This window comes from Salmo trutta, chromosome 6 (assembly GCF_901001165.1).
Source record: "Salmo trutta chromosome 6, fSalTru1.1, whole genome shotgun sequence".
NCBI lineage: Eukaryota > Metazoa > Chordata > Actinopteri > Salmoniformes > Salmonidae > Salmo > Salmo trutta.
In genome coordinates, this window is record NC_042962.1 from 35,819,512 (window position 1) to 35,845,434 (window position 25,923).

General features: G+C 45.0%; 1 protein-coding gene across 1 annotated transcript in view; it reads left to right on the top strand.

The window, feature by feature from the left end:
* The window catches only part of LOC115195878 (zinc finger E-box-binding homeobox 1), a 98,217-nt gene extending 77,628 nt beyond the window's left edge, over nucleotides 1–20,589 (top strand). The window contains exons 3-9 of the mRNA XM_029756205.1: nucleotides 2,696–2,854; nucleotides 4,035–4,237; nucleotides 4,581–4,686; nucleotides 5,119–5,561; nucleotides 6,211–7,563; nucleotides 16,503–16,683; nucleotides 17,586–20,589. Of these exons, the coding sequence (XP_029612065.1) occupies nucleotides 2,696–2,854; nucleotides 4,035–4,237; nucleotides 4,581–4,686; nucleotides 5,119–5,561; nucleotides 6,211–7,563; nucleotides 16,503–16,683; nucleotides 17,586–18,499 (3,359 nt within the window). The 3' untranslated portion in view covers nucleotides 18,500–20,589. The remainder of the gene's footprint in view (nucleotides 1–2,695; nucleotides 2,855–4,034; nucleotides 4,238–4,580; nucleotides 4,687–5,118; nucleotides 5,562–6,210; nucleotides 7,564–16,502; nucleotides 16,684–17,585) is intronic.
* Nucleotides 20,590–25,923: the final 5,334 nt, after the last annotated feature.

The window sequence follows — 25,923 nt, forward strand, 5'->3', positions numbered from 1 at the left end:
AACAGGGAGTACAGGAGGGGACTAAGCATGCACCCCTGAGCCCGTGTTGAGGATCAGCATGGAAGATGTGTTGTTGCCTACCAGTTGCAAAGGGAGGTGTTTAGTCCCAGGGTCCTTAGCTTAGTGATGAGCTTTGTGGACACTATGGTGTTGAATGCTGAGCTGTAGTCAATGAACAGCATTCTCACATAGGTGTTCCTTTTGTCCAGGTGGAAAAGGGCAGTGTGGCGTGCAATTGAGATTGGGTCATCTGTGGATCTGTTGGGGCAGTATGCGAATTGGAGTGGGTCTAGGGTTTCCAGGATGATGGTGTTGATGTAAGTCATGGCTACCGATGTGAGTGCTACAGGGTGGTAGTCTTTTAGGCAGGTTTCCTTCACTTTCTTGGGCACAGGGACTAAGGTGGTCTATTTGAAACATGTAGGTAATAAAGACTCAGTCAGGGAGAGATTGAAAAGGTCAGTGAAGACACTTGCCAGTTGGTCAGCGCATGCTCTGAGTACACGTCCTGGTAATCTGTCTGGCCCCGCGGCCTTGTGAATGTTGACCTGTTTGAAGGTCTTGCTCACATCAACTATGGAGAGCGTGATCACACAGTCATCCGGAACAGCTGGTGCTCTCATGCATGCTTCAGTGTTGCTTGCCTCAAGTGAGCATAAAAAGCATTTAGCTCGTCTGGTAGGCTCGCGTCATTGGGCAGCTCGCGGCTGGGTTTCCCTTTGTAGTCTGTAATAGTTTGCAAGCCCTGCCACAGACAATTACAAAATACATTTCTTTTAAATCTTCTTTAGGGTCAAGTCAGATAACTCCAGAACCTGTCCAAGTTTTCCACTCATGCTTCAGTGAGTTCACGTCCATGTGTCATGTTTGGCCATGTTGAAACATGCTGATAAACTGACTTTTCATAGACTGCCTGACTGGCTTTGACCCTTGTGGCCTTCAGCTCTTATTTACTGTAGCAGAGGTCTGAGAGAGACGGTGAATGGGGCCGTAACCGTAACAACCTGTAACACCTCAGCGCCGACCGCCAGAGCGACCCTATCTCACACACACACTCTACATTCAGTCTCCCGGGTTGGTGTGTGTGTTGGAGATGTAGGCTGTTACATCATTCTGAGACCCTGAGTGAGGCAGGGATCAGGTAACTTCAGGCCAGGGTAGTGGACTGTAGATACAGAAAACAGCAACATGTGTGACTGTTGAAATAGATTGTTATTTAGCTGCTTAATGTTATTAAAAGAATGTTGAACTGCAAGAAAATGTAATCTTACAAACCTGGCTCAACGGTGAAAAATGTAAGATATTTCTGAATGGTTGAGAGAGAGAGTGAGGGATCCATTGAGGTCATTGGAAGTAACGCTGTGGATTAATGTGAGGGTTAAGAGGCACTCATCTGTTTCTCCCCCTCCATCCTATACTGAGGATGGATATAATCCTGCAGTCAGACTTTCTCAGCACCTGGTGATTACATCTCTCTTTCTCTCTCTCTCTCTGTATCTCTCGCTGTCTTTCTCTGGTTCTCTTTCTTACATACACTGTGTTGGCCACTGGATTTTTTTTCACTCTCTCTTTCACACTCACTTTCACTCGCTCTCCTTCTCCTCCCTCTCCTTTTTTGCTGTGAGGCAGCGGGATGGAGGAGGTTCGGCTGAATGTGTTTAATAACCATGGTAACCAGTAACTGTGTGTGTGTACCGTGTGGTTGGCGTAAGGATGTGTGTTCCGTGTAGTGGAACCGTCCATTTCTCACCTTGTCTCATCGCTGTTATAGTGCACAGGAGAGAGCTAGGAGAGAGCTAGGAGCGAGCCAGGAGAGAGCCAGCCAAGGGCTGGGCCCTGTTAAGAAGGAGGGCTTTTGGAATTTACTGGGCCTGCCTGGCTGAGTCACGGAGCGTACAAGCTCCCCTCTGACACAGCAACACACAGCTGGGTCTCACTATCACAGCCCTTTACACGCACAGAAAAACCTTGACACTAAAGAAACTAACAGGAGAATTAAAATTCCCCCAGCCTGATACATCTGCTCAATAAATAAAAGTTGTCTCTCTTTAGGGAGGTAAACAATGCCGTTAGGTGTTTTATAATCATATTTTCTCACCTCCTGTCAAAGTGAATGTGTTCTTACTCTGTCAATCTACCTGGTAAAATAAGGGTTAGTAATAATGATAATAACTAGGTGTATTTCTTTATTGTTTTAACTGCTGACACGCTATACCCTGTTGTGTACGTGCTTCAGGAAGTGAAGCCGAGCAGAGAGACGGAAGCATTCCACTTCCTAAATGTGTCCTCGAGTTATGCTGTTTCCTACAGCCTTATTTAGCTCCTTAATTAGCCCTCATTAGTGGCGCAACGGCAGCAAATGTGATGCGGAGGAGAGAATATGCTCCCTGATAACGGATCTCATTTACTGGTGTATTAGGATATCAGTTCCCACAGTGGCCAGGTTGTTCTTTCTTATCCAGAGACGAGGTTGATCTGGCCTGGGGTTAAAGGAGGCAGAGACGCATTTATGTTTGTGAAGTCTATTGCATTGGGATTGGTTGATTCTAGTGATACATTAGATGTTCTAACTCACCTAGTTGTAGGTCACAGTTATAATGTATTACAATTGGGATCTTTTATAACAATGGAGAGGATCTTTGATGTCCCTTTCCTCATGTTCTTGTCCAAATAGTTGCCTGTCCCTGTGTTTCAGTGAGGGAGGAGTGTGGTTCTGATGGGGAGGATGACGGCAGTACAGATGCTCTAGTGGAGGAGATACTGCAGCAGGGAGACACGACCATCATTTACCCAGAAGCCCCTGAGGACGAGCCCCGCCAGGGGACGCCTGAGGCCAGCGGACATGACGAGAATGGTACAAAGACACACGCACACCTCACCTACACACCTTTCTCACACACACACAACATACACACACACATATACCTCACCTCATCACTCCTCTGCTTTGTACTGGTTCAAAGTACCAGTTTTCATTAAATAGTGTCACTGATTGGCCATAGATTCCACTCTCTGAGTCAAGCTCAGCGCAGAGCAGGGGTAGCACACATCCCACAAAACATACTTTGTACCTTGACACCCCCCCATCCCCTACAGGTGTTATGTATCCAGGCAACACCTTGATTTCTTGTTCTGGCTTCCGTCTCTCCCTCTAAAGGTGTTAACTCCCCCCACATGAACACAAACACACACGTAGGCACACACACAGCTGTGAATGGACACAGACTGGGCTTTTATGGCCTAAGAGCTTTTGGCTGTTACCTGTCATCCCCAGAGAGTTTGAAAACAGCAACACCTGAGCAAATGTCTCACACCTGTGTCAGTGATGATTCACTAGTACCTGGGTGATAATGTGTGTGTGTGTGTGTGTGTGTGTGTGTGTGTGTGTGTGTGTGTGTGTGTGTGTGAGAGACATTATGTGTGGCCAGTAGGGAGGCTTAATACATCACCTGTTAACAGGTAATACTTTACCTGTGTGGGACCCACTGGAGCAGAAAACAACCCTGGGGAACTGGAGCTAGGTGTGCATTATGTCTTCTCACCGTGTTCTACCGTGTTTCCAGCAGGCTTTTATTGAATGTTTATTGAAACCAGTGGGTGTTTTTTTAGAGAAAGATATAGGCTTAGAATTCCAATATTTTAAAGACATTACTCATTGATTGCACATTTACAACACCTATTATGTTGTTAATGAATTACCAACCGTATCTACAGTATCCAGCTCTCTTGAATGCAAATGAGAGTATGTTGCATCTGTCATGTAGTTAGTGTGGAAACTGTAAGTCTTAATAGAGGATCGCTTAGTACCTGGTGAAATAGGTAAAACAAAACAGTCCAGAGCGCCTGTGTCTAACAATCATCATAATCAAATTACCCTTACTATCTATTGACCCTCTGATTACTCTACAGACTAGCCCCCTTTCCATACCCCCCCCCCACACACACACATACACACTCCCCCCTCTCTTTCATTCACTCACACACACACGCTCGCTTACGTGCTCCCTTCCTCTCGCTCTCTCTCCCCCTACCAGGCACTCCGGATGCGTTCTCACAGCTCCTCACCTGTCCCTACTGTGCCCGCGGCTATAAGCGCTACACGTCCCTGAAGGAGCACATCAAGCTGCGCCACGAGAAGAGCGAGGACAACTTCAGCTGCTCCCAGTGCAGCTACACCTTCGCCTACCGCACTCAGCTGGAGAGACACATGAGTGCCCACAAAGCTGGCAGAGACCAGGTACCTATACATAACATAACACTAGATAGATACACAAAAATATCTGCTGTTTGTCAACTACTACATGCAGCACCGTGTAGTGTATGAAGATTATATAGATAAAAGGTCATGTGATGTGAAATTTGTGTCCAAAACCCAGGAAGTGGGAAAGTAGGTGTTGATCAGTATTCCCTCATAACGTAATAATTTTTTATAGACATTTTGACCATTTCATATGCAAGGATTGGATTTTTTGGGGCCAATGGCATTGTCTAATGTTACTCTTGCATACATTTTTACTAGTACAAAGTGAATTTTTGTGTGACTGACCATCCCCTCCCCCCTTTCTTCCTTTGTCTGACAGAGGCACATGACACAGTCGGGGGGCAACCGAAAATTCAAGTGCACTGAATGTGAAAAAGCATTTAAGTACAAGCACCACCTGAAGGAGCACCTACGAATCCACAGCGGTGAGTGGACCCCTCAGTCACCATGGCAGCCCTGTGTATTTGTGTGTTTGTGTGTTTGTGTATGTGCGTGTGTATTCTTTAATGTGGAAAAGGGTTGGGGTAATTGTAGAAGTTAGTTACTATTGGCCACGCCATCCGCCCAGATGTTTCTGTTTCCGTCAAACAAATATTTATGTTTAGTAACTCTGTGTATTTATGTGTCCTTGATTGAGTTTCAGAGCATTGTGCTCTGTCCTAATGTGATATAATTGTGTTTGTGTTGGCGCACCGGCCAACAATTAAAGAGTATTTCCCAATGGTGCCATTACCTCAGCGTTTAAGCATTTTTGAAATGCATTAGACCCTTTTTCCCTGGGAGGTTTATTCATTTACTTCTGCTCCTAATGGAGGTCTTGTGTGTGTGTGTGTGCATATATGTGTCTGTCCCTACAGGAGAAAAGCCATACGAGTGCTCCAACTGTAAGAAGCGTTTCTCCCACTCCGGCTCCTACAGCTCCCACATCAGCAGTAAGAAGTGCATCGGCGTGATCTCAGCAGTCAACGGCCGACCCCTGCCCGCCAAGGCCTTCCAATGCCCATCCCCAGCCATGCCTGCCTCGCCCTCCTCCACCACACGCACCCAGATTCGAGACAAACCCTTGCAGGAACAACTACCCCTCAACCAGATCAAGAGCGAGCCAATGGACTACGAGTACAAGCCCATGGTAGTGTCTCCAGTAGCTGGGGCAACAGGAGTGAACGGTCACGGAGGAGGGGTGTTCAACGGGGGTGCGGCTGCCCCCCTGCAGGGCGCGGTGCAGGCGGTGATGCTCCCCACCATGGGCCTGGTCTCTCCCATCAGCATCAACCTGGCAGACCTACAGAACGTCTTGAAGGTGATTTGTACATTTGTACTAGGACTAAAAATAGTACTCTGTATTTAATAATGTATTTGTAATTCAAGTATAGGAGAGACTGACTGCATCACTTCTTTTTATAAGAAACATTGTGTTGAAAATCCCAAATTGTTTGCATAGTCAACTTACACACAGCCCTGATACACACACTTACCCTACTAGACATGCCACCAGGGGTCTTATCACAGTCCCCAAATGCAGAACAACTTCAAGAAAGTGTACAGTGTTATATAGACCCATTATTGCATTGAACTCCGTTCCATCTCATATTGCTCAAATGAACAGCAAACCTGGTAAAGCAACACCTCACGGTACAATCCCTCTCCCCTATTTGACCTAGATAGTTTGTGTGTATGTATTAATATGTAGGCTACGTGTGCCTTTTTTAAATTGATGTAGTTTTGTCCTTGAGCTATTCTTGTCTATTAATGTATTGTATTATGTCATGTTTCATGTTTTGTGTGGACCCCAGGAAGAGTAGCTGCTGCTTTTGCAACAGTTAATGGGTATCATAATAAAATACCAAAATAACTTAGAGTTCATGAAATACTTGTAATGCGCTTGTTGTTGCTATTTGTACAATGATTTGTTAAACAATGCATAAACCATTATCATCTTCATCTTGAAGGTGGCGGTGGACAGTAACATAATCAGACAGATGTTGGAGAACAACGCTAAGTCAGCAGGGACTGGCATGGGGGCGACAGGTGTTCCTCACCAGCAGCTCATCTCAGCCATCAGTCTGCCCATTATGGGTCAGGATGGCAACGCCACCAAGATCATCATCAACTACAGCCTGGACCCCAGCCAGACACAGACCCAGCTCACTGCCCAGAACCTGAAAAAGGAGCCCCAGACCCTGGCTACAACACCAGGCCAGGCCCAGGCTGCCACAGAGCCCTCCAGCAAGACCCAGCAGAAACTCCCAGAGGACCTGACAGTTAGCAAGCCCCCCAGGAGCAAAGAGGAGAAGATGGAAGAGGAGACTACTAAGACCTGCCTGCTTTGTAACGAGTGCCCCGATGGTCTAGACACTCTCCACACACTCAAGCACTGTAAGAAAGCCTCAGGCCTCAGGATCAATGGGGACAAATCAAAGTCTGCCATCGATTCATTATTGTCTGAGGGGTTCGGGGACCAGCCCAAGAACCTTCTGTCCCTCCTCAAGGCCTACTTTGCCTTAAACGTTGAGCCCACCAAGGAGGAGCTCAGCAAGATCTCCGACTCGGTCAGCCTGCCTGCCGACGTAGTCAAGAAGTGGTTTGACAAGATGCAGAGCGGTCAGGTCTCACTAGGGGCCCCGACCCCTCCGTCTGAGGAAGAAGGGCCCTTGTCTGAGTGTCATGGGGCCATTGTTGTGTCCCCTAAAGTACGATCAGAGCAGGACAAAGAGAGCCCCACCCTGATGCAGTCCAGCCCAGCTGAGGCCACTCCGGCTGAGGTTAACAGCTCTGGGCCCTGCCCGTCCTCCCCTACACCACTAAACCTGACCACCGGGGGGCCTGTCCCAGCCAAACCCTCCTCCTCAGACAGCACGGAGGTCCCCCTGGACCTGTCGCTACCAAAGCCCACCCGAGAGGAGACCGCTGCCACCGCGGCCTCTTACCAAGCCACTGTTTACTCCCATCAGGACGAACCTCTGAACTTGACGAAGACTTGCACAACCAAGAAAGAACTTCCGCTCTCTGCTGGCGCCGCAGGCCACCACGTGACTAACCAAACCTTGTCCTTGTACACCGCCGGCCCACAAAGTGCCAACCCCATCAGCATCATGACCACTCAGCTGCCCAGCGGGACCATCTATGCCATCACCGATCAGGGCAGCACGGCTGTGCCCTGCCTTCGGGCGCTCACCACCAATAACAACCAGACTATCCTCATCCCACAGTTGGCCTACACCTATACCACTACAGCTACAGCCAGCAGCCCTGCAGGGACAGAGACACAGGAGAAGACCACACTGCAGATCAACGGCATCAAGGTTTGTTAATCAGTGGATCAATCAATCCGTCAATCAATCAGTCATTTAAATGTATTTGTATAGCTCTTTTCACAGCAACAGTCACAAAGTTCTTTACAGTAACCCAGCTTAGACCCCTAAAGAGAAAGCAGCAGTTTACATTTACATTACATTTTGGTCATTTACATAGCAGATGCTCTTATTCAGTCAGTTGCAAGGAAATCATCTGCTGTGTGTGTGTATGGCCTTAACTACATGTATTTGAATGTGTTTGCCGGTTAGAGAAAATTACCCTGTTACATGGAAACAATCTAGCATGATCGATATTGCAGGTGCATCACTGAGAATCATGTTCTCTTGCTTAAGTCTCTTCCCTGGTATGTTGCTGCTTGTTACTCAATGACTGACTTGGCTCAGGTTTAGTGAGGGAGGAGGTGCTGGAAGAATGGGAAGTTCTGAGATGTAATCATTCCTCCTATTTTTCATTCTACCCGTGTCTTATTTGTTTTGAGTGAAACAACAAGGCCTCAACACTCAGGAGTCTGTCTATTGCCCCTTTAGTGCTTCAATTCTTTTGGCTCTGTTCCACTGCAGCTCAGCCATACTGAGAAGGTTAAACTCCACCTATTGAGCTGGGAACTCTCCCAGCTGAATGAGTTTCTCTCCTGTAGCTCTGGGTGGAGGCGGTGGTATTTTGGCACCACTGTCTGTGTCTCCTGTGATGAACTGTTTTGTTTCAGCGCTGGGAGGAGGAGGAGAGGGGGAAAGGTGGACAGGACTCTAGTGAGAAGGCCTAGCTCTCCTCGATCATTATCTCTCTCATGCTCTCTGTCTCTTCCCTTCTCTCTCAGGGATGTAGAGAGAAATAGTAGAAGGATATTAATTGGGTATTCATGCTAGAGTATACTGCCAAACATTTCAAAATGTGAAATGACTAAAAGTGTTAGTGTCAAAATGTTTTGACAATGCTATACAACAGAGGAAAATGGCCTAATAAATTACTCTACATTATACAGAAAGTGCTGAATTCTGCCAGCAAACTCTAATACAGTGGTAAAGTCAGAGCCAGGACATGTAATGAATCCATAATGATGGATAGATGTGTGAGATCCATCACTCCCCGAGCACAGACCTGAGCTGCTGCTGCTGTCACCCAGCCAGAAGACATGAGGCAGCACTTACTGTAGAGACCTATTGATCTGTAGGAATCTGTTTAAACGCCCAGCCTCCTGTCTCACCATTGACTTGTTGTTGCATTATGCTTAACTATTAAGTGGATTGGCATAGAGCATGCCTTGTTAAAACCCATAACTGTACATAAAGCTATTATATACTGCTCAAAAAAATAAAGGGAACACTTAAACAACACAATGTAACTCCAAGTCAATCACACTTCTGTGAAATCAAACTGTCCACTTAGGAAGCAACACTGATTGACAATACATTTCACATGCTGTTATGCAAATGGAATAGACAGCAGGTGGAAATTATAGGCAATAAGCAAGACACCCCCAATAAAGGAGTGGTTCTGCAGGGGGTGACCACAGACCACTTCTCAGTTCCTATGCTTCCTGGCTGATGTTTTGGTCACTTTTGAATGCTGGCTGTGCTTTCACTCTAGTGGTAGCATGAGACGGAGTCTACAACCCACACAAGTGGCTCAGGTAGTGCAGCTCATCCAGGATGGCACATCAATGCGAGCTGTGGCAAGAAGGTTTGCTGTGTCTGTCAGCGTAGTGTCCAGAGCATGGAGGCGCTACCAGGAGACAGGCCAGTACATCAGGAGACGTGGAGGAGGCCGTAGGAGGGCAACAACCCAGCAGCAGGACCGCTACCTCCGCCTTTGTGCAAGGAGGAGCAGGAGGAGCACTGCCAGAGCCCTGCAAAATGACCTCCAGCAGGCCACAAATGTGCATGTGTCTGCTCAAACGGTCAGAAACAGACTCCACGAGGGTGGTATGAGGGTCCGACGTCCACAGGTGGGGGTTGTGCTTACAGCCCAACACCGTGCAGGATGTTTGGCATTTGCCAGAGAACACCAAGATTGGCAAATTCGCCACTGGCGCCCTGTGCTCTTCACAGATGAAAGCAGGTTCACACTGAGCACGTGACAGACGTGACAGAGTCTGGAGACGCCGTGGAGAACGTTCTGCTGCCTGCAACATCCTCCAGCATGACCGGTTTGGCGGTGGGTCAGTCATGGTGTGGGTTGGCATTTCTTTGGGGGGCCGCACAGCCCTCCATGTGCTCACCAGCGGTAGCTTGACTGTCATTAGGTACCGAGATGAGATCCTCAGACCCCTTGTGAGACCATATGCTGGTGCGGTTGGCCCTGGGTTCCTCCTAATGCAAGACAAGGCTAGACCTCATGTGGCTGGAGTGTGTCAGCAGTTCCTGCAAGAGGAAGGCATTGATGCTATGGACTGGCCCGCCCGTTCTCCAGACCTGAATCCAATTGAGCACATCTGGGACATCATGTCTCGCTCCATCCACCAACGCCACTTTGCACCACAGACTGTCCAGGAGTTGGCGGATGCTTTAGTCCAGGTCTGGGAGGAGATCCCTCAGGAGACCATCCGCCACCTCATCAGGAGCATGCCCAGGCGTTGTAGGGAGGTCATACAGGCACGTGGAGGCCACACACACTACTGAGCCTCATTTTGACTTGTTTTAAGGACATTACATCAAAGTTGGATCAGCCTGTAGTGTGGTTTTCCACTTTAATTTTGAGTGTGACTCCAAATTCAGACCTCCATGGGTTGATAAATTGGATTTCCATTGATTATTTTTGTGTGATTTTGTTGTCAGCACATTCAACTATGTAAAGAAAAAAGTATTTAATAAGATTATTTCTTTCATTCAGATCTAGGATGTGTTGTTTAAGTGTTCCCTTTATTTTTTTGAGCAGTGTATATCAGTTCCTTAATGATGCTGCTGCCTGCCACACTTTCTCTTTCTCTCTGTGTCTCATTGCTGAATACTCAAAAGTAGTTCAATGTTTCCAAATTGGCACCCTATTCCCTATATAGTGCACTACTTTTGATCAGAGCTGTATGGGTCCTTGTCAAAAGGGAATAGGATGCCGTGCCATTTGCAACTCAGCCGTAGCCTATGCTCATGAAAAGTTTTTACTCACCATTGATGAGTCATGATCAGGGTAAGGACTGTTTTTTAGGGCCAACACACCGAGGTGGGATGATGTCATCATGATGGTATTTTTCACTCAGCCAGTAAAAGATTAACTGTGAAATTGTTATGGCGAGGTTATGATTCCCTGAGAACCATAAACAGGAAGTGGTATTAGTCAGCCTACCTACACCATCCCTTCCTGATACTCTCTTTTTCCTGGGAAACAGAATGACCTACCAATGAACCACTTAAAACTAAATCAGTTATAAATCCATTTTAGCTCCATATCACTTGTTTTGTATTATTGTCCTACACATTTTGTTTGCTGTGTTACTGTACTACTGTTAGAATTGATACTTAAAAACAGAAAACACTGTATTACATGCAGTACCAGTCAAAAGTTTGGACACACCTACTCATTCAAGGGTTTTTCTTTATTTTTACTATTTTCTACATTGTAGAATAATAGAGAAACATAAACTGTGAAATAACACATATGGAATCATGTAGTAACCAAAAAAGTGTTAAACAAATCAAAATATATTTTAGATTCTTTAAAGTAGCCACCCTTTGCCTTGACAGCTTTGCACACTTTGCATTCCCTCAACCAGCTTCACCTGGAATGCTTTTCCAACTGTCTTGAAGGAGTTCCCACATATGCTGAGCACTTATTGGCTGCTTTTCCTTCACTCTGCGGTCCAACTCATCCCAAACCATCTCAATTGGTTTGAGGTCGGGTGATTGTGGAGGCCGGGTCATCTGATGGAGCACTCCATCACTCTCCTTCCTGGTCAAATAGCCCTTACACAGCCTGGAGGTGTGTTGGGTCATTGTCCTGTTGAAAAACAAATGATAGTCCCACTAAACGCAAACCAGATGGGATGCTGCAGAATGCTATGGTAGCCATGATGGTTATAAGTGTACCTTTAATTCCAAATAAATCCCAGACAGTGTCACCAGCAAAGCACCATCACACCTCCTCCTCCATGCTTCACAGTTGGAACTACATCTGCAGAGATCATCTGTTCACCTACTCTGCATCTCACAGAGACACTATGGTTGAAACCGATTTCCACTGGTCTGATGTCCATTGCTTGTGTTTCTTGGCCTAAGCAAATCTCTTCTTCTTATTGGTGTCCTTTAGTAGTGATTTCTTTGCAGAAATTTGACCATGAAGGCCTGATTCACCCCTATACCACCCCTACCTTGTCACAAAAAAACTGATTGGCCCAAATGCATCAAGGAAAGACATTCCACAAATTAACTTTTAACAAGGCATACCTGTTAATCGAAATGCATTCCAGGTGACTACTTCATGAAGCTGGGCTCCCGAGTGGCGCAGCAGTCTAATCACTGCATCTCAGTGCAAGAGGCGTCACTACAGTCCCTGGTTCAATCCAGGCTGTATCACATCCGGCCGTGATTGGGAGTCCCATAGGGCGGCGCACAACTGGCCCAGCGTCATCTGGGTTTGGCCAGGGTAGGCCGTGATTGTAAATAAGAATTTGTTCTTAACCGACTTGCCTAGTTAAATAAAAAAATAGTTTTTTTAAAGCTGGTTGAGAGAATGCCATCTATAAGTAAGATGGCGCCAATGGAGATGGCAGGATCGCGACTAGCTCTTAGGAAACTTTGCACTATTTGTTTTTTTATGTACAATTTTTTTACATTATTAGCTCAGGAAATGTTTGGTTTTATTACATACAGCCAGGAAGAACTATTGGATACTACCAGCATTACGACTTCCCTGGAGCAGATCCTTTATTCACTCTCCCCAGAGCAAATGTTATTTTTTATTTAACCTTTATATAGCTAGGCAAGTCAGTTAAGAACAAATTCTTATTTACAATGACAGCCTACCAGGGAACAGTGGGTTAACTGCCTTGTTCTTGGGCAGAATTACAGATTTTTGCCTTGTCAGCTCGGGATTCGATCCAGCAACCTTTCGGTTACTGGCCCAATGCTCTAAACACTAGGCTACCTGCCGCCCCGTTGAACCTATTCAATTGAAATCATTCCATAGGCCGACCCAAAACATCACCGTCGGAGGAGAGGCAATCGAGGCAGCATGCTGGTTCGACTTAGGAGGTGCGCACATCACCCACCACTTCCGAGTATATTACTCACTTATGTTCAGTTTTTGGTGAGCATGGAGCAAGGATTTCTTTCCTTGAGACATCGTGGCCTGTAACATCCTTTGTTTCACCCGACCTAGAATACCTCACAATTAAATGCCGACCATATTATCTCCCAAGAGAATTCTCCTCCGTCATCGCCACGGCCGTTTACATCCCACCTCAAGCCGTTACCTCGACGGCCCTCAAAGAACTTCACTGGACTTTATGCAAACTGGAAACCACATATCCTGAGGCTGCATTTATTGTAGCTAGGGATTTTAACAAAGCAAATCTGAGGACTAGGCTGCCGAAGTTCTATCAACATATCGACTGTACTACTCGCGCTGCTAAGACTCTCGACCATTGCTATTCAAACTTCCAGAATGCTTACAAGGCCCTCCCCCTCCCTCCTTTTGGCAAATTTGACCAGGAATCCATCTTGCTCCAGAAACTCAAACAGGAAGTACCCGTGCTTTGAACTATTCAATGTTGGTCTGACCAATCGGAATCCACGCTTCAGGATTGTTTTAATCACGTGGACTGGGATATGTTCCAGGTAGCTTGGGAAAATAATCTAGACGCATACACTGATTTTATAAGGAAGTGTATAGGAGATGTAGTACCCACAGTGACTATTAAAACTAACCCTAACCAGAAACCATGCATAAATGGTAGCATTCGCGCGAACCACCGCATTTAACCATAGCAAGGTTACTGGTAATATGGCAGAATATAAACAGTGTATTTATTCACTCCACAAGGCAATCAAACAAGCTAAACGTCAGTATAGAGAGAAAGTGAAGTCGCAATTCAAAGGCTCAGACATGAGAGGTATGTGGCAGGGACTACAGACAATCACGGACTACAAAATGAAAACCAGCCACGTCGCCGAGACCGACGTCTTGCTTTCGGACAGGCTAAACACATTCTTCGCACGCTTTGAGGATAACACAGTGCCACCGATGCGGCCCGCTACCATGGACTGTGGGCTCTCCTTCTCCGTGACCAACGTGAGTAAAACATTTAACCGTGTTAACCCTCGCAAGGCTGCCGGACCAGGCGGCATCTCTAGCTGCGTCTTCAGAGCATACGCAGACCAACTGGCTGGTGTGTTTACGAGCATATTCAATCTCTCCCTATCCCAGTCTGCTGTCCCCACATGCTTCAAGATGGCCACCAATGTTCCTGTACCCAAGAAGGCAAAGGTAACTGAACTTAATGACTATGCCCCGTAGCACTCACCTCTGTCATCATGAAGTGCTTTTTAAGGAATGGAACACTAGTCACTTTAATAATGTTTACATATCTGGCATTACTCATCTCATATGTATATACTGTATTCTATACTATCTTAGTCTGTTCCACTCTGACGTCGCTCGTCCATATGTATATAGTCTTAATTCATTCCTACTTAGCTTTTTTTGTATTGTGTATTGGGTATATGTTGTGCAATTTGTTAGATATTACTTGTTAGATATTACTGCACTGTCGGCGCAAGAAGCACAAGCATTTTGCTACACCCGCAATAACATCTGCTAATCACTTGTATGTGACCAATAAAATTTAATTTGATGTTATTCCCTTTTATCCCCAGGAGGAGAGGCAGAACATCAGCTCAGAGCGTTATAATAATCACATGATTACGTCTTTCTAATACATTATATAACATACACTCAGTTTATTATGTACACCAAATCTAGTACTGGGTCGAACCCCCCTTTGCCTTCAGAACAGCCTGATTTCTTGGGGAATGGATTATCAGTTAGTATCAAAGGACCTAATGTGTGCCAGGAAAACATTTCCCACACCATTACAAAACCTTCACCAGCCTGTACCGTTGACACCAGGCAGGATGGGGCCACGGACTCATGCTGCTTACACCAAATCCTTTTTCTGCCTTTAGCATGACGCATCAGGAACTGGGAGTCCAGTGTTGGTGATCGCATGCCCACTGGAGCCTCTTCTTCTTGTTTTTAGCTGATAGGAGTGGAATCCGGTGTGGTTGTCTGCTGCAATAGACCATCCATGACAAGAACCGACGAGTTTTTCGTTCCGAGATGCCGTTCTGCACACCACTGTTTTACTGTGACGTTATTCGCCTGTTTGTGGCCCGCCTGTTTATTATGTACACCAAATCTAGTACTGGGTCGAACCCCCCTTTGCCTTCAGAACAGCCTGAATTCTTCGGGACATGGATTATCAGTTAGTATCAAAGGACCTAATGTGTGCCAGGAAAATATTTCCCACACCATTACAAAACCTTCACCAGCCTTTACCGTTGAAACCAGGCAGGATGGGGCCACGGACTCATGCTGCTTACACCAAATCCTTTTTCTGCCTTTAGCATGACGCATCAGGAACTGGGAGTCCAGTGTTGGTGATCGCATGCCCACTGGAGCCTCTTCTTCTTGTTTTTAGCTGATAGGAGTGGAATCCGGTGTGGTTGTCTGCTGCAATAGACCATCCATGACAAGAACCGACGAGTTTTTCGTTCCTAGATGCTGTTCTGCACACCACTGTTTTACTGTGACGTTATTCGCCTGTTTGTGGCCCGCCTGTTAGCGTGCATGATTCTTGGCATTCTCCTTCGACCTCTCATAATTAAGCTGTTTTTCCCACATAACTGCCACTGACTGGATGATTTTTGTTTGTCGCATCATTCTCGCTAACCCTAGACACTGTCTTGCGTGATAAGCCCAGGAGGCTGGCCGGTTGTGACATACTGGAACCGGCGGCTGGCACCAACGATCGTACCATGCTCAAAGTTGCTTAGGTCACTCGTTTTGCTCATTCGAATGTTCAATCAAACAGTAACTGAATGCCTGGCTGGAGTCCAAACACGATATTTTTACCCCCTCAGCTATTGCGCTAGCCACTTTCCCTCGGGGGAATCCCCATCGAAACCAGATGCAGTTTGATTGCCATCTTAAGTGGAGGTCCAATTCACTTACCTTGCCACCTCGACCCTCGATTTAGCTCGAGGGAGCGAGTGAACAACTTTGGTCACTTGCGGGGTTGATATGACACACAATTCAATGTAGCAAACCCACAATTGAAATTAGCAAACTGTACTCACGTCAAACTCTGGTGGCCGCAAAGTGTCAAATTTAATCAACAAGGCTGCATTTTCGGCATGTCAGAAAAAAGTAGGAAGCTAGCTTGCTAAAAAATATATAGAGACATTGAGTTTACCATTGGCAAATTGGCTTAGTCTCATAGTGAGGAGATTATAAAACGTAGCTAGATTCATAAACATATTTTGGGGAATTCTGAAATGTATTGTAATAAATGACCAAAGTATAAAACTAGCTAGCCAGCTATGGGTAACTGTAGCTAGCTACCTGACAGGAGTGCTAGCAAGATATGTTGGCTTACTAGGAGGTACATTAATAGCTTTAGGTTGGTTGTTTTTAAGCTCAACTTCCAGATTTCCACCAAGGACGTTACCTCTCCGATCATCATTCTCCCTCGCTTGGCAAGGGACATTTAAGGTACACTGGGAATGTGACGATGTAAAACATCATTCAAGGGCTGAGGGTGTAGGGCCGATGGCTGTCTACTTTGAGTTTGAAATGCAGTCCCTGTCAGCCTGCTTTATATAGCAAGCCACAGCCACATGACTCACTGTCTGTAGGAGCGAACCATTTTCATGAATGGGGTACCTAATTAAATGGCCCCTGAGTATCTTCACATGCGTTTATATTTGTTGTTCAGGAGGAGCGTCAGGACACCAGCTCAGAGGGCGTGTCTACCATGGAGGAGCAGAATGACTCAGACACCACCCCTTGCAGGAAGAAGATGAGGAAGACGGAGAGTGGGATGTACGCCTGCGACCTGTGTGACAAGATCTTCCAGAAGAGCAGCTCTCTGCTCCGACATAAATATGAACACACAGGTACGTCAGGGGACTAGATCAATCAAATCTGGGTCATGTTCATTAGGGCGCACGAATCACTTTGCAACTGAAAAAGAAAGCGAGTGTTTGTTATTGGTTAAGTTTAGATAGTACCTCAGACTGTTTTCTTCCATTTCATACCTACTGATTATCAGCCTGAGAAACCTCAGGGAAACATGAGGCAAAGTGAAACTGAAGGGGGTAATTTCAGAAATCACACACTGACTAACTGCAGTGTTGTTATTACTATTGTGTATTGCAGAAGGGTGGAGGACACCTCCAATACACATACACACAATCTTGGGTAGCTATTATCCAATACACACACAAACACATACACAGACTCATTCAAACACACACACGCTGTTAAGCCTGGGAATTGCTTGCCGCCAAGCTCCCCCTGCCAACAACATTACCTTCCCATATGAAATGTTGGAGGGATGTTGCAAAAGAGCTCTGTTAGTAATTTTACATGAGAACATGGGTAGTGTTGTGGCCAAGCACAGGTCAACCCACTCTGAGGCGTTCTGTCTTTATGACTTTGATACCTGGCGTAGAACCACCGTTTTACATCCAAGTGACTTCACTTAGCCTGGAACTACCCGTTCCTCTCGTTGGTGTAATGTTCAGCCTTCAACCCTGAAGCATTTCTGGTCGGATTGCTCTTTTGTTTTGTGTTGTTTTAAGATATTTCACATGGATACGTGATGATGAATAATATAGATTTCACCGACCTTTGGCGCTATAATATAAACCATTTCACAAGCACAACTGTCTGGGGAATTACAACAATTTGACAGGAGAAGATTTCACTCAACAATAATCCTGTCCTGAATGTTTTATCAATTTCTGTCTGAGATATCTTTTTATTTACTGTATATTTATTTTCTCTCGTGCTACAGGCAAGAGACCCCACGAGTGTGGCATCTGCAGGAAGGCCTTCAAACACAAGCACCACTTGATAGAACACATGCGTCTCCACTCCGGAGAGAAACCCTACCAGTGCGACAAGTGTGGCAAGCGCTTCTCTCACTCAGGCTCTTACTCCCAGCACATGAACCACCGCTACTCCTATTGCAAGAAGGAGGCGCAGGGAGGAGGTCAGGGAGGTGTAGGGGAGGAAGTGCTGGAGATTGAGAACCCTGTGGGGTTGGGTCTGGGAGAGGAGCAGCAGGAGCAGTCAGACAGCAGGCCCACCTCCTCCCCTCCCTCCCACCTGGACTCTGACGAGCGAGGGAGCAGCACCAGGGAGGACGAGGAGGAGAGTGATGAGGAGGACATGGAGACAGTGGCAGGGGAGGCGGTGGAGGGAGATCCGGACAGCGTTCTGGATATGGATGATATACAAGTGGTGCGGATAGGAGATGAGGGAGGGGACGAGGAGGAAGAGGAGAGAGAGGAGGAGGGGAAAGACACTGGTCAGGAGGGGGGAGAGAATGAAGAAGAGGAAGAGCAAGGAGTGAAGAGAATCGTGGTAGGGGGTGAAGAGGAGGAAGGAGAAGAAGAGGAAGAGGAGGGGGTAGTGGGGGTTGAAGTAAAGGAAGAGCAGGAAGAAAAGGAGGTTACAGGGGAAAAGGCACATACAAGGCAAGAGGAGGTGAAGGAGAACAGTGAGAAAGAGGAGGAACATGGAGGAGAGAAGGAGCAGGCTGAGAAGGAGGTGGAGGAGGAGCAGTCAGAGCAGGCTCAGGAGGAGGTGAAGGAGGAGACAATGGACACAGAGGAAGCAGTGACCTCAGAGGAGAAGGAAGAATCAGGGGAGGTCATGAAAGAGAATGAAGGTGAAACAAACGGGAACACTGTTTCAGAAGACTAGAACCAAACACCGACCAGAGCGAAAGGAGATACAAAATAAAACAGGGAGGAAGCAGAAAAAGGAAGGATCCTTTTTCTCCCCAAGACGTTGGGGGAGAGGAAAGGGATTAAGTTTGGGTTGCTCTGACGGACGCTGCATTTCAGTTCACTACTGTGTATGAATCCGGGTGTGCCTGAAAAAAATCTAGTGACTTATTCCACAGAAGGAAAAACAATTTTCAGTGTTAGAAAATGTATTTGTAAAAATCAAAAACTAAGTTTAAAGACAAAAAATGCATTATACGGACTTTGTAAGCTAGAGCCGACACGTTTTAGATAATGTTTTATTACTAAAACAACCTTGGGTCATTTCTTTTTATCAGTGTTATCATTCATATTTTAACCTTTAAAAAGCTGTACAGTTGGGAGAGATTTCTATACCTTTTTATTGCCAATGAACAAAAAAATCTGTATTTTATTAAGTTGGAGGGAAAAAAAGATCCTGTGCACTACAAGTGGCTTGGTTTACTTATGGCTCTAACAGTTATGTGTTGTCTACCCTTCAGTATTATCGCACTAGACCTACAGTATACAGCATCAGCACGTTAGCTGATAATGTTAGCATACCTTTTGTTTGTTTTACATGGATTGTGAGCCTTAAAGATGAAAACTATTGTGAGGTGATGAAGTTCAGCCATGATGATGTTCCAGTAGTTGATTATTACCTTATAGATGAAGAAGACATCGAGGAGAGTATGGAAGGAGGTACATAAGTCTGCAATGACACATTGTTCTAAATGTTTTGTTAGTTCTTTTGTTCATTTAATAAATCTGTTATCATCATTACTGAATCAGATCAAGCAGAAGAATAAAGAAGAACATTCATGATCTAGGCCTAGTAAGTAGAGATTATTTGACCCTTAAGCCCTGGACCCTATTCCCACTCCCAGCCTTATGCAAAAACTTTTTTTTTTAAATACACCATGCATATCAAAAGTGCCATTGCATACTGCTGTTTCTCCTTAGCAGCTGTTGTCAGGTTGTTTCAAGGCCCAGATTTGACAGTAGTTCAAACATGTCAACTCTTTCAGCTGATATACTGTTTTTGGCTCACTACAACTATTCCTGATGTTGTAGATGATAGCATTACCATGAATTATAATTTAGACCGGAATTATATATTTGAGATAAAAATCTGCCTCTTTTAAAATCAGAGCAATCAACGACAAAAAGGACTTGTAACGGGACGATGAAACACGGTTTTGAAGTATTCACTGCCTTGAAATGTATCCTTTTACCCAGTCCAGTCCCAGTGCACTTGTTTAACACTTGTGAAACTCTCTCTCTTCAGGTAACAAAAGTAGGCAAATATGATACCAGAATGGTTATTCAGACAATATTTTTTACCTGTCAGTATTATTTTGTTGTTGATGTTTTTTTGTATATGTTAAATGTGTGTACGGTATGTTTTCAGCAATGTCGGTATTATTACCATTCCCAATGATATGGGTTATCTGTTTAGTTATAGAAAACTTTTGTATTTATGTGTCTTATTTTTTTATATTTCTTTATGGTTATTTATTACAGTGTAGTGTACAATACTGTAGTTTGTATTAATACAATAATATATTTTAGTATGGAAATAATTTGAAAGGTAAAATGACTACAACAAAGCTGGAACATAAAAAAGTCTGGCATTTTGAAGTATGTTTTAGAACAAAAATAAAATGTACTACTATCTCAAGTTGTCAACACACCCCACAAGCAGGAAATTGGAACATGTTACCTTCCTGCATCCATTAATTCTCATGTTAGTTTTTACCTTTCACCCACTTTAATATGAAGCTACTGAAACTCTTTGAGAACTAACTGTATGTCTAATAGCATGAGTGTGCTGTTGTATTGACAGATGATCCTTAACCATGAATCTGTCCTTTTGCCAAGCCAAAATAATATTGACCTTTTTTGTTTTATTTGTGCCAATTTGTTACTTTGTATGTCAAGGCCACAATCTCTTTTTATATGTTCCTGTTTTAATCCACAATCATTTTTATAGTGATAGCTTTTGTTTTTTTATGACTCCCCATCTCACAATAAAATACATCAATTACATACCCCTTGTTTGTTGATCTATTTCTTACATTAGCTTGCATAATTAGGCTTTTTCCCCTCTGTCATTACTGCATGCGCGATAGAACAGCAGCATATGTACTGCAATTGTTTTTGCCACGATGCGAGACATACCCCAGCTCTGCTTTGTCAACCAAATAAAAATAATAACAACGGCTGTTAGGCAGACAGTGGTGCTGATTCCCATACTGCGGATTCCATCTTCAAAGTTTGCAGAGATTGTATTCAAGGTAAACGCTGCAGATGTAGGCTCAATTGGAAATTACCTTTAAATATCAAGCATGCTATAGCCATCTATTTACCACCACAAACCGATGCTGGCACTAACATGCTGACCACACCGCAAGGGTCGCGACCGTTGCAAAATAAATGTACACATACATATTATTCAGTCACTGCACCCACAACGCTTGCGAGTGTCTGAGTAGCCAGGCGCTAAAATAGAACTTGGTTCTATTTGTGACGCATAACGCGCTGCCTCTCCCATCTCCTCATTGGTTTTTAGGAGCATATACTCATGTGTCATCTCATTTGTTTTTTGGAGTATATACCCACGTGGGTGATTGAAAGATGAACTGAGGTTCACACTCCAGTCGGTAGTGGTAATGCACCTTAAAGTTGGTTGTCAACAGCCATATAAAAAAGCCTGTGGATTAATTGTCGGAGTAGAGGACGTTGTGCATTTCAGGTAAAATAACCCAATGTTTATATCTCAGGACAAATTAGCTAGCAACAGCAAGCTAGCTAGCTAAATTACCAGAAACGCTTAATGCTTATTGACCTGTCCCTAAGTTAATATAGTTGGTTCAGAGTTTGTTTTGATATTTCAACCTGTGTGTCCTGATCGCGTCTGGTGTGGGGGGACAAAATCAACATGCGTGCGATGGCGGATGCGCACGCGCGTGCAGGCAAACTTAAATCAGTTTGATCTAATTTCTACCAGCATGTCACGTGCAACCAGAGGGAAAAAAAACTCTAGACCACCTTTTTTCCACACACAGAGACACATACAAATCTCTCCCTCCCCTCAATTTGGCAAATCTGACCATAATTCTACCCTCCTGATTCCTGCTTACAAGCAAACACTAAAGCAGAAAGTACCAGTGAATACGTAAGTGCTCAGATGATGCGGATGCTAAGCTACAGAACTGTTTTGCTAGCACAGACTGGAATATGTTCCGGGTTTCATCCAATGGCATTGAGGAGTATACCACCTCAGTCACTAGCTTCAACAATAAGTGCATTGACGACGTCGTCCCCACAGTGACCGTCCATACATATCCCAACCAGAAGCCATGGATTACAGGCAACATCCACATTAAGCTAACGGCTAGAGCTGCTGCTTTCAAGCAGCGGGACACTAATCCGGACACTTATAAGAAATCCCGCTATGCCCGCAGACGAACCATCAAACAGGCAAAGCGTCGATACAGGATTAAGACTGAGTCCTACTACACCGGCTCTGACGCTCGTCGGATGCGGCAGCGCTTGCAAACTATTACAGACTGCAAAGCGAACCCAGTCGCAAGCTACCCAGCGACGTGAGCCTACCAGACGACCTAAATACCTTTTATGCTCACATCGAGGCAAGCAACATTGACGTATTCATGAGAGCACAAGCTGTTCCGGACGACTGTGTGATCACGCTCTCTGTAGCCGATGTGAGCAAGACCTTTAAATAGGTCAACATTCACAAGGCCACGGGGCCAAATTAATTACCAGGATGTGTACTCAGAGCATGCATGGACCAACTGGCAGGTGTCTTCACTGACATTTTCGACCTCTCCCTGACAAGTCTCTAATGACTACATGTTTCAAGCAGACCACCATAGTCCCTGTGCCCAAGAAAGCGAAAGTAGCCTGTCTAAATGACTAACGCCCCGTACCACTCATGTCGGTGGCCATTAAGTGTTTTGAAAGGCTGGTCATGGCTCACATCAACACCATCATCCCAGAAACCCTAGACCCACTCCAATTCGCATACCGCCCCAACAGATCCACAAATTTACATTTACATTTACAAATGATGCAATCTCAAATCGCACTCCACACTGCCCTTTCCCACCTGGACAAAATAAACATCTATATGAGAATGCTGTTCATTGACTACAGCTCAGCGTTCAACACTGCCCTCGAAGCTCATCACTAAGCTAAGGACCCTGGGACTAAACATCTCCCTCTGCAACTAGATCCTGGACTTCCTGACGGGCCACCCCCAGGTGGAAAGGGTGTGCAACAACACATCTGCCACGCTGATCCTCAACACGGGGGCCCCCCAGGGACGCGAGTTTAGTACCCTCCTGTACTCCCTGTTCACCCACAACTGCGTGGCTAAGCACGACTCCAACACTATCATTAAGTTTGCTGACGACAGAACAGTGGTAGGCCTGATCACCGGCAATGATGAAACAGCCTATAGGGAGGTCAGAGACAACAACCGCTCTCTCAACATGAGCAAGACAAAGGAGATGATTGTGGACTACAGGAAAAGGAGGGCTGAACACACCCCCATTCACATCACCAGGGCTGTGGTGGAGCAGGTTGAGTTTCAAGTTCCTTCGTGTCCACATCATCAACAAACTATCATGGTCCAAACACACCGAGACAGTCGTGAAGAGGGCACGACAACACCTTTTCCCGCTCAGGAGACTGAAAAGATTTGGCAATGGTCCCCAGATCTTCAAAAAGTTCTACACCTGCACCATTGAGAGCATCCTGGCCGGTTGCATCACCGCCTTGTATGGCAACTGCTCGGCATCCATCCGTAAGGCGCTACAGAGGGTAGTGCGTACGGCCCAGTACATCACTGGGGCCAAGCTTCCTGCCATCCAGGACCTATATACTAGGCAGTCTCAGAGGAAGGCCCAAAACATTTTCAAAGATTTCAGTCACCCTAGTCATACACCGTTCTCTCTGCTACTGCACGGCAAGCGGTACTGGAGCGCCAAGTCTAGTTTCAAAAGGCTCCTTAACAGTTTCTACCCCCAAGCCATGATGAACAATTAATCAAATGGCCACCCGGACTATTTACATTGACCCCCCCCCCCCTCTTCTTACACTGCTGCTAATCGCTGTTTGTTATCTATGCATAGTCACTTTACCCCTACCTACATGTACAAATTACATTGAGTAACCTATACCCCCACACATTGACTTGGTACCGGTACCCCCTTTATATAGCCTTGTTATTGTTATTTTATTGTGTTACTTTTTATTGTATTTTTTTACTTTAGTTTATTTAGTAAATATTTTCTTAACTATATTTCTTGAACTGCATTGTTGGTCAAGGGCTTGTAAGTAAGTAAGCAAGATCTACACCTGTTTTATTCGGCGTATGTAACAAATAAAAGTATTTGGTTTGATTGTGTTTACTCTCCTGAACATTGCCCAGACCAGCCTAAGGTCATTCTTATTGATCTAGCTCAGGTTTCCTGCAAGGAGAAGGAGGGTCGACCCTTAACATGAATTAGTAATAGAATGGAGCCAAAATCTATTGTCTGATGAGGAGCTGAAAATGATACAATACTCTAACATGTCTGTTACTGTTACTCTTCTCAACCTTAGGACTGGAAAAGGGATACTTTCAGGAGGGATTTGGTCCATGTCTGTAGGTCTGAGACAGTATACAATACATCTGTTCCTATGGTTAAAAGAAATTGAGAGCAGGTGTGGGTGTGTTTGTGTGGGAGGGGGTTCAACAATTGCAGCGCCTCCCTTGTCTATGTGGAGATGAATGTGGAGAAGAGAATGGGTGTGTTTGAGTTGTAAGGCTAAAGCAAACGACTGTAGACGAAGGTCAGAGAGAGGTGCAACTGACACCCGAAAGTCGGACATTAATGGGGGTTTTTCTTCTCCAAACCCATATCACGCACTCACAAACTGAAATATATGTGTGTGTACATTCTACAATCAATCAGTGAGAGAGAGCCTCAAATATCACATTAATTTGTATATCCAAACAAGTCAAACCAAAAAAAAATATTGATTGGTTGACAAAAGATCATCCCACAATGCAGGTGATTGCTGCAGGATGAAGTCAGTGAAGAGCAACTGCAGAAACTTGTAGTGGACAGCAGTCAAAACTTCATGACCTTTGATAACATGATTTTTGTAAAGTTCATGCAGTCGTCTGTAGGCGCAAGTTGGACAATTTATATCCCATAATGTAACACGCTTTGGAAGGCGGTGACCAACGATGCCCAACAACTTGACAAAAGTGCTCTGCTCGAATGTTTCCAAAGTGCGTGTGTGAGAGAGTAATCTGTCACTTGGCACTTACTGAGCTGGTGATTGTGTCTGCTGAGTAGGTGGGGGAGGAGGGATGAGGTAAAATCGTTCAGTGCTACCAAAGCATTACGATAATGACATTATCTTCTGTAACATTGTCATGTCAAACTGCCTTCACTAATTACGACCATTTTTTATCAGTTTTATGATTTTGATATCAATAGCAAAAAATGTTTTTTAATGTAAACCAGTAAAATCACAAGGTGTCAGAACAGGCTCTTCCAGGCCAATAGCATAAAGGTTTTCAGGGCCTATGGGCCCTGGTTAGTGCACTGTATAGGGAAAGGGTGCCATTTGGTACACAGCCTAGAGGATAACTGCTAAGAGGATATGACGTGGCGGTGCCAATAATGGAGCAGAAACCTGATGAACTATCATGGCTGCTGTATCTCTGACATGGAACCAAACCCAGGGGACAGTGTCCCAGGGGAAATTTAGAGAAAAGCCAATAGGATAGAAAAAATGGTGCTCAGGAAATAGCACTCACTAAAATATCATGGCCATTTACTCAACCACTAAATACCGGATTGTACGGTATACAGTGTGTCTGTGTGTGTCTGTGTGTGCGTGAGTCCCGTGTTGCTCAGTTGGTAGAGCGTGTCGCTTGCAATGCCAGGGTTGTGGGTTTGAGTCACATGGTGGACCAGTATGGAAAATAAGAAGGATAAATATATGCACTCACTACAGTAAGTCGCTCTGGATGATAGTGTCTGCTACATGACTAAAATGTCAATATAAAAATGTGTGTGTGTGTGTTCGTGCAATAAACGTGTAATAAGTGTTTTTATTCAGAATATTTATTTGGGACAAATTGTCCTTCTTTGGCCAACAGCATGTGGTCAGGTTTGATATACATATCCAAAAAGTGACCATGGCTTGAAAAGCAATCTAGAGCCCTTTAATCACAGTAAGTGCTGCTGCTTTCAGGTGTGCGGAGTATAATTTTTTTAATATTTCAATCAGCATATTGACTCAGAGTACTACCCTACTGCTGTAATTTCTCCCACATCCTCCATTACTTCTCTACCA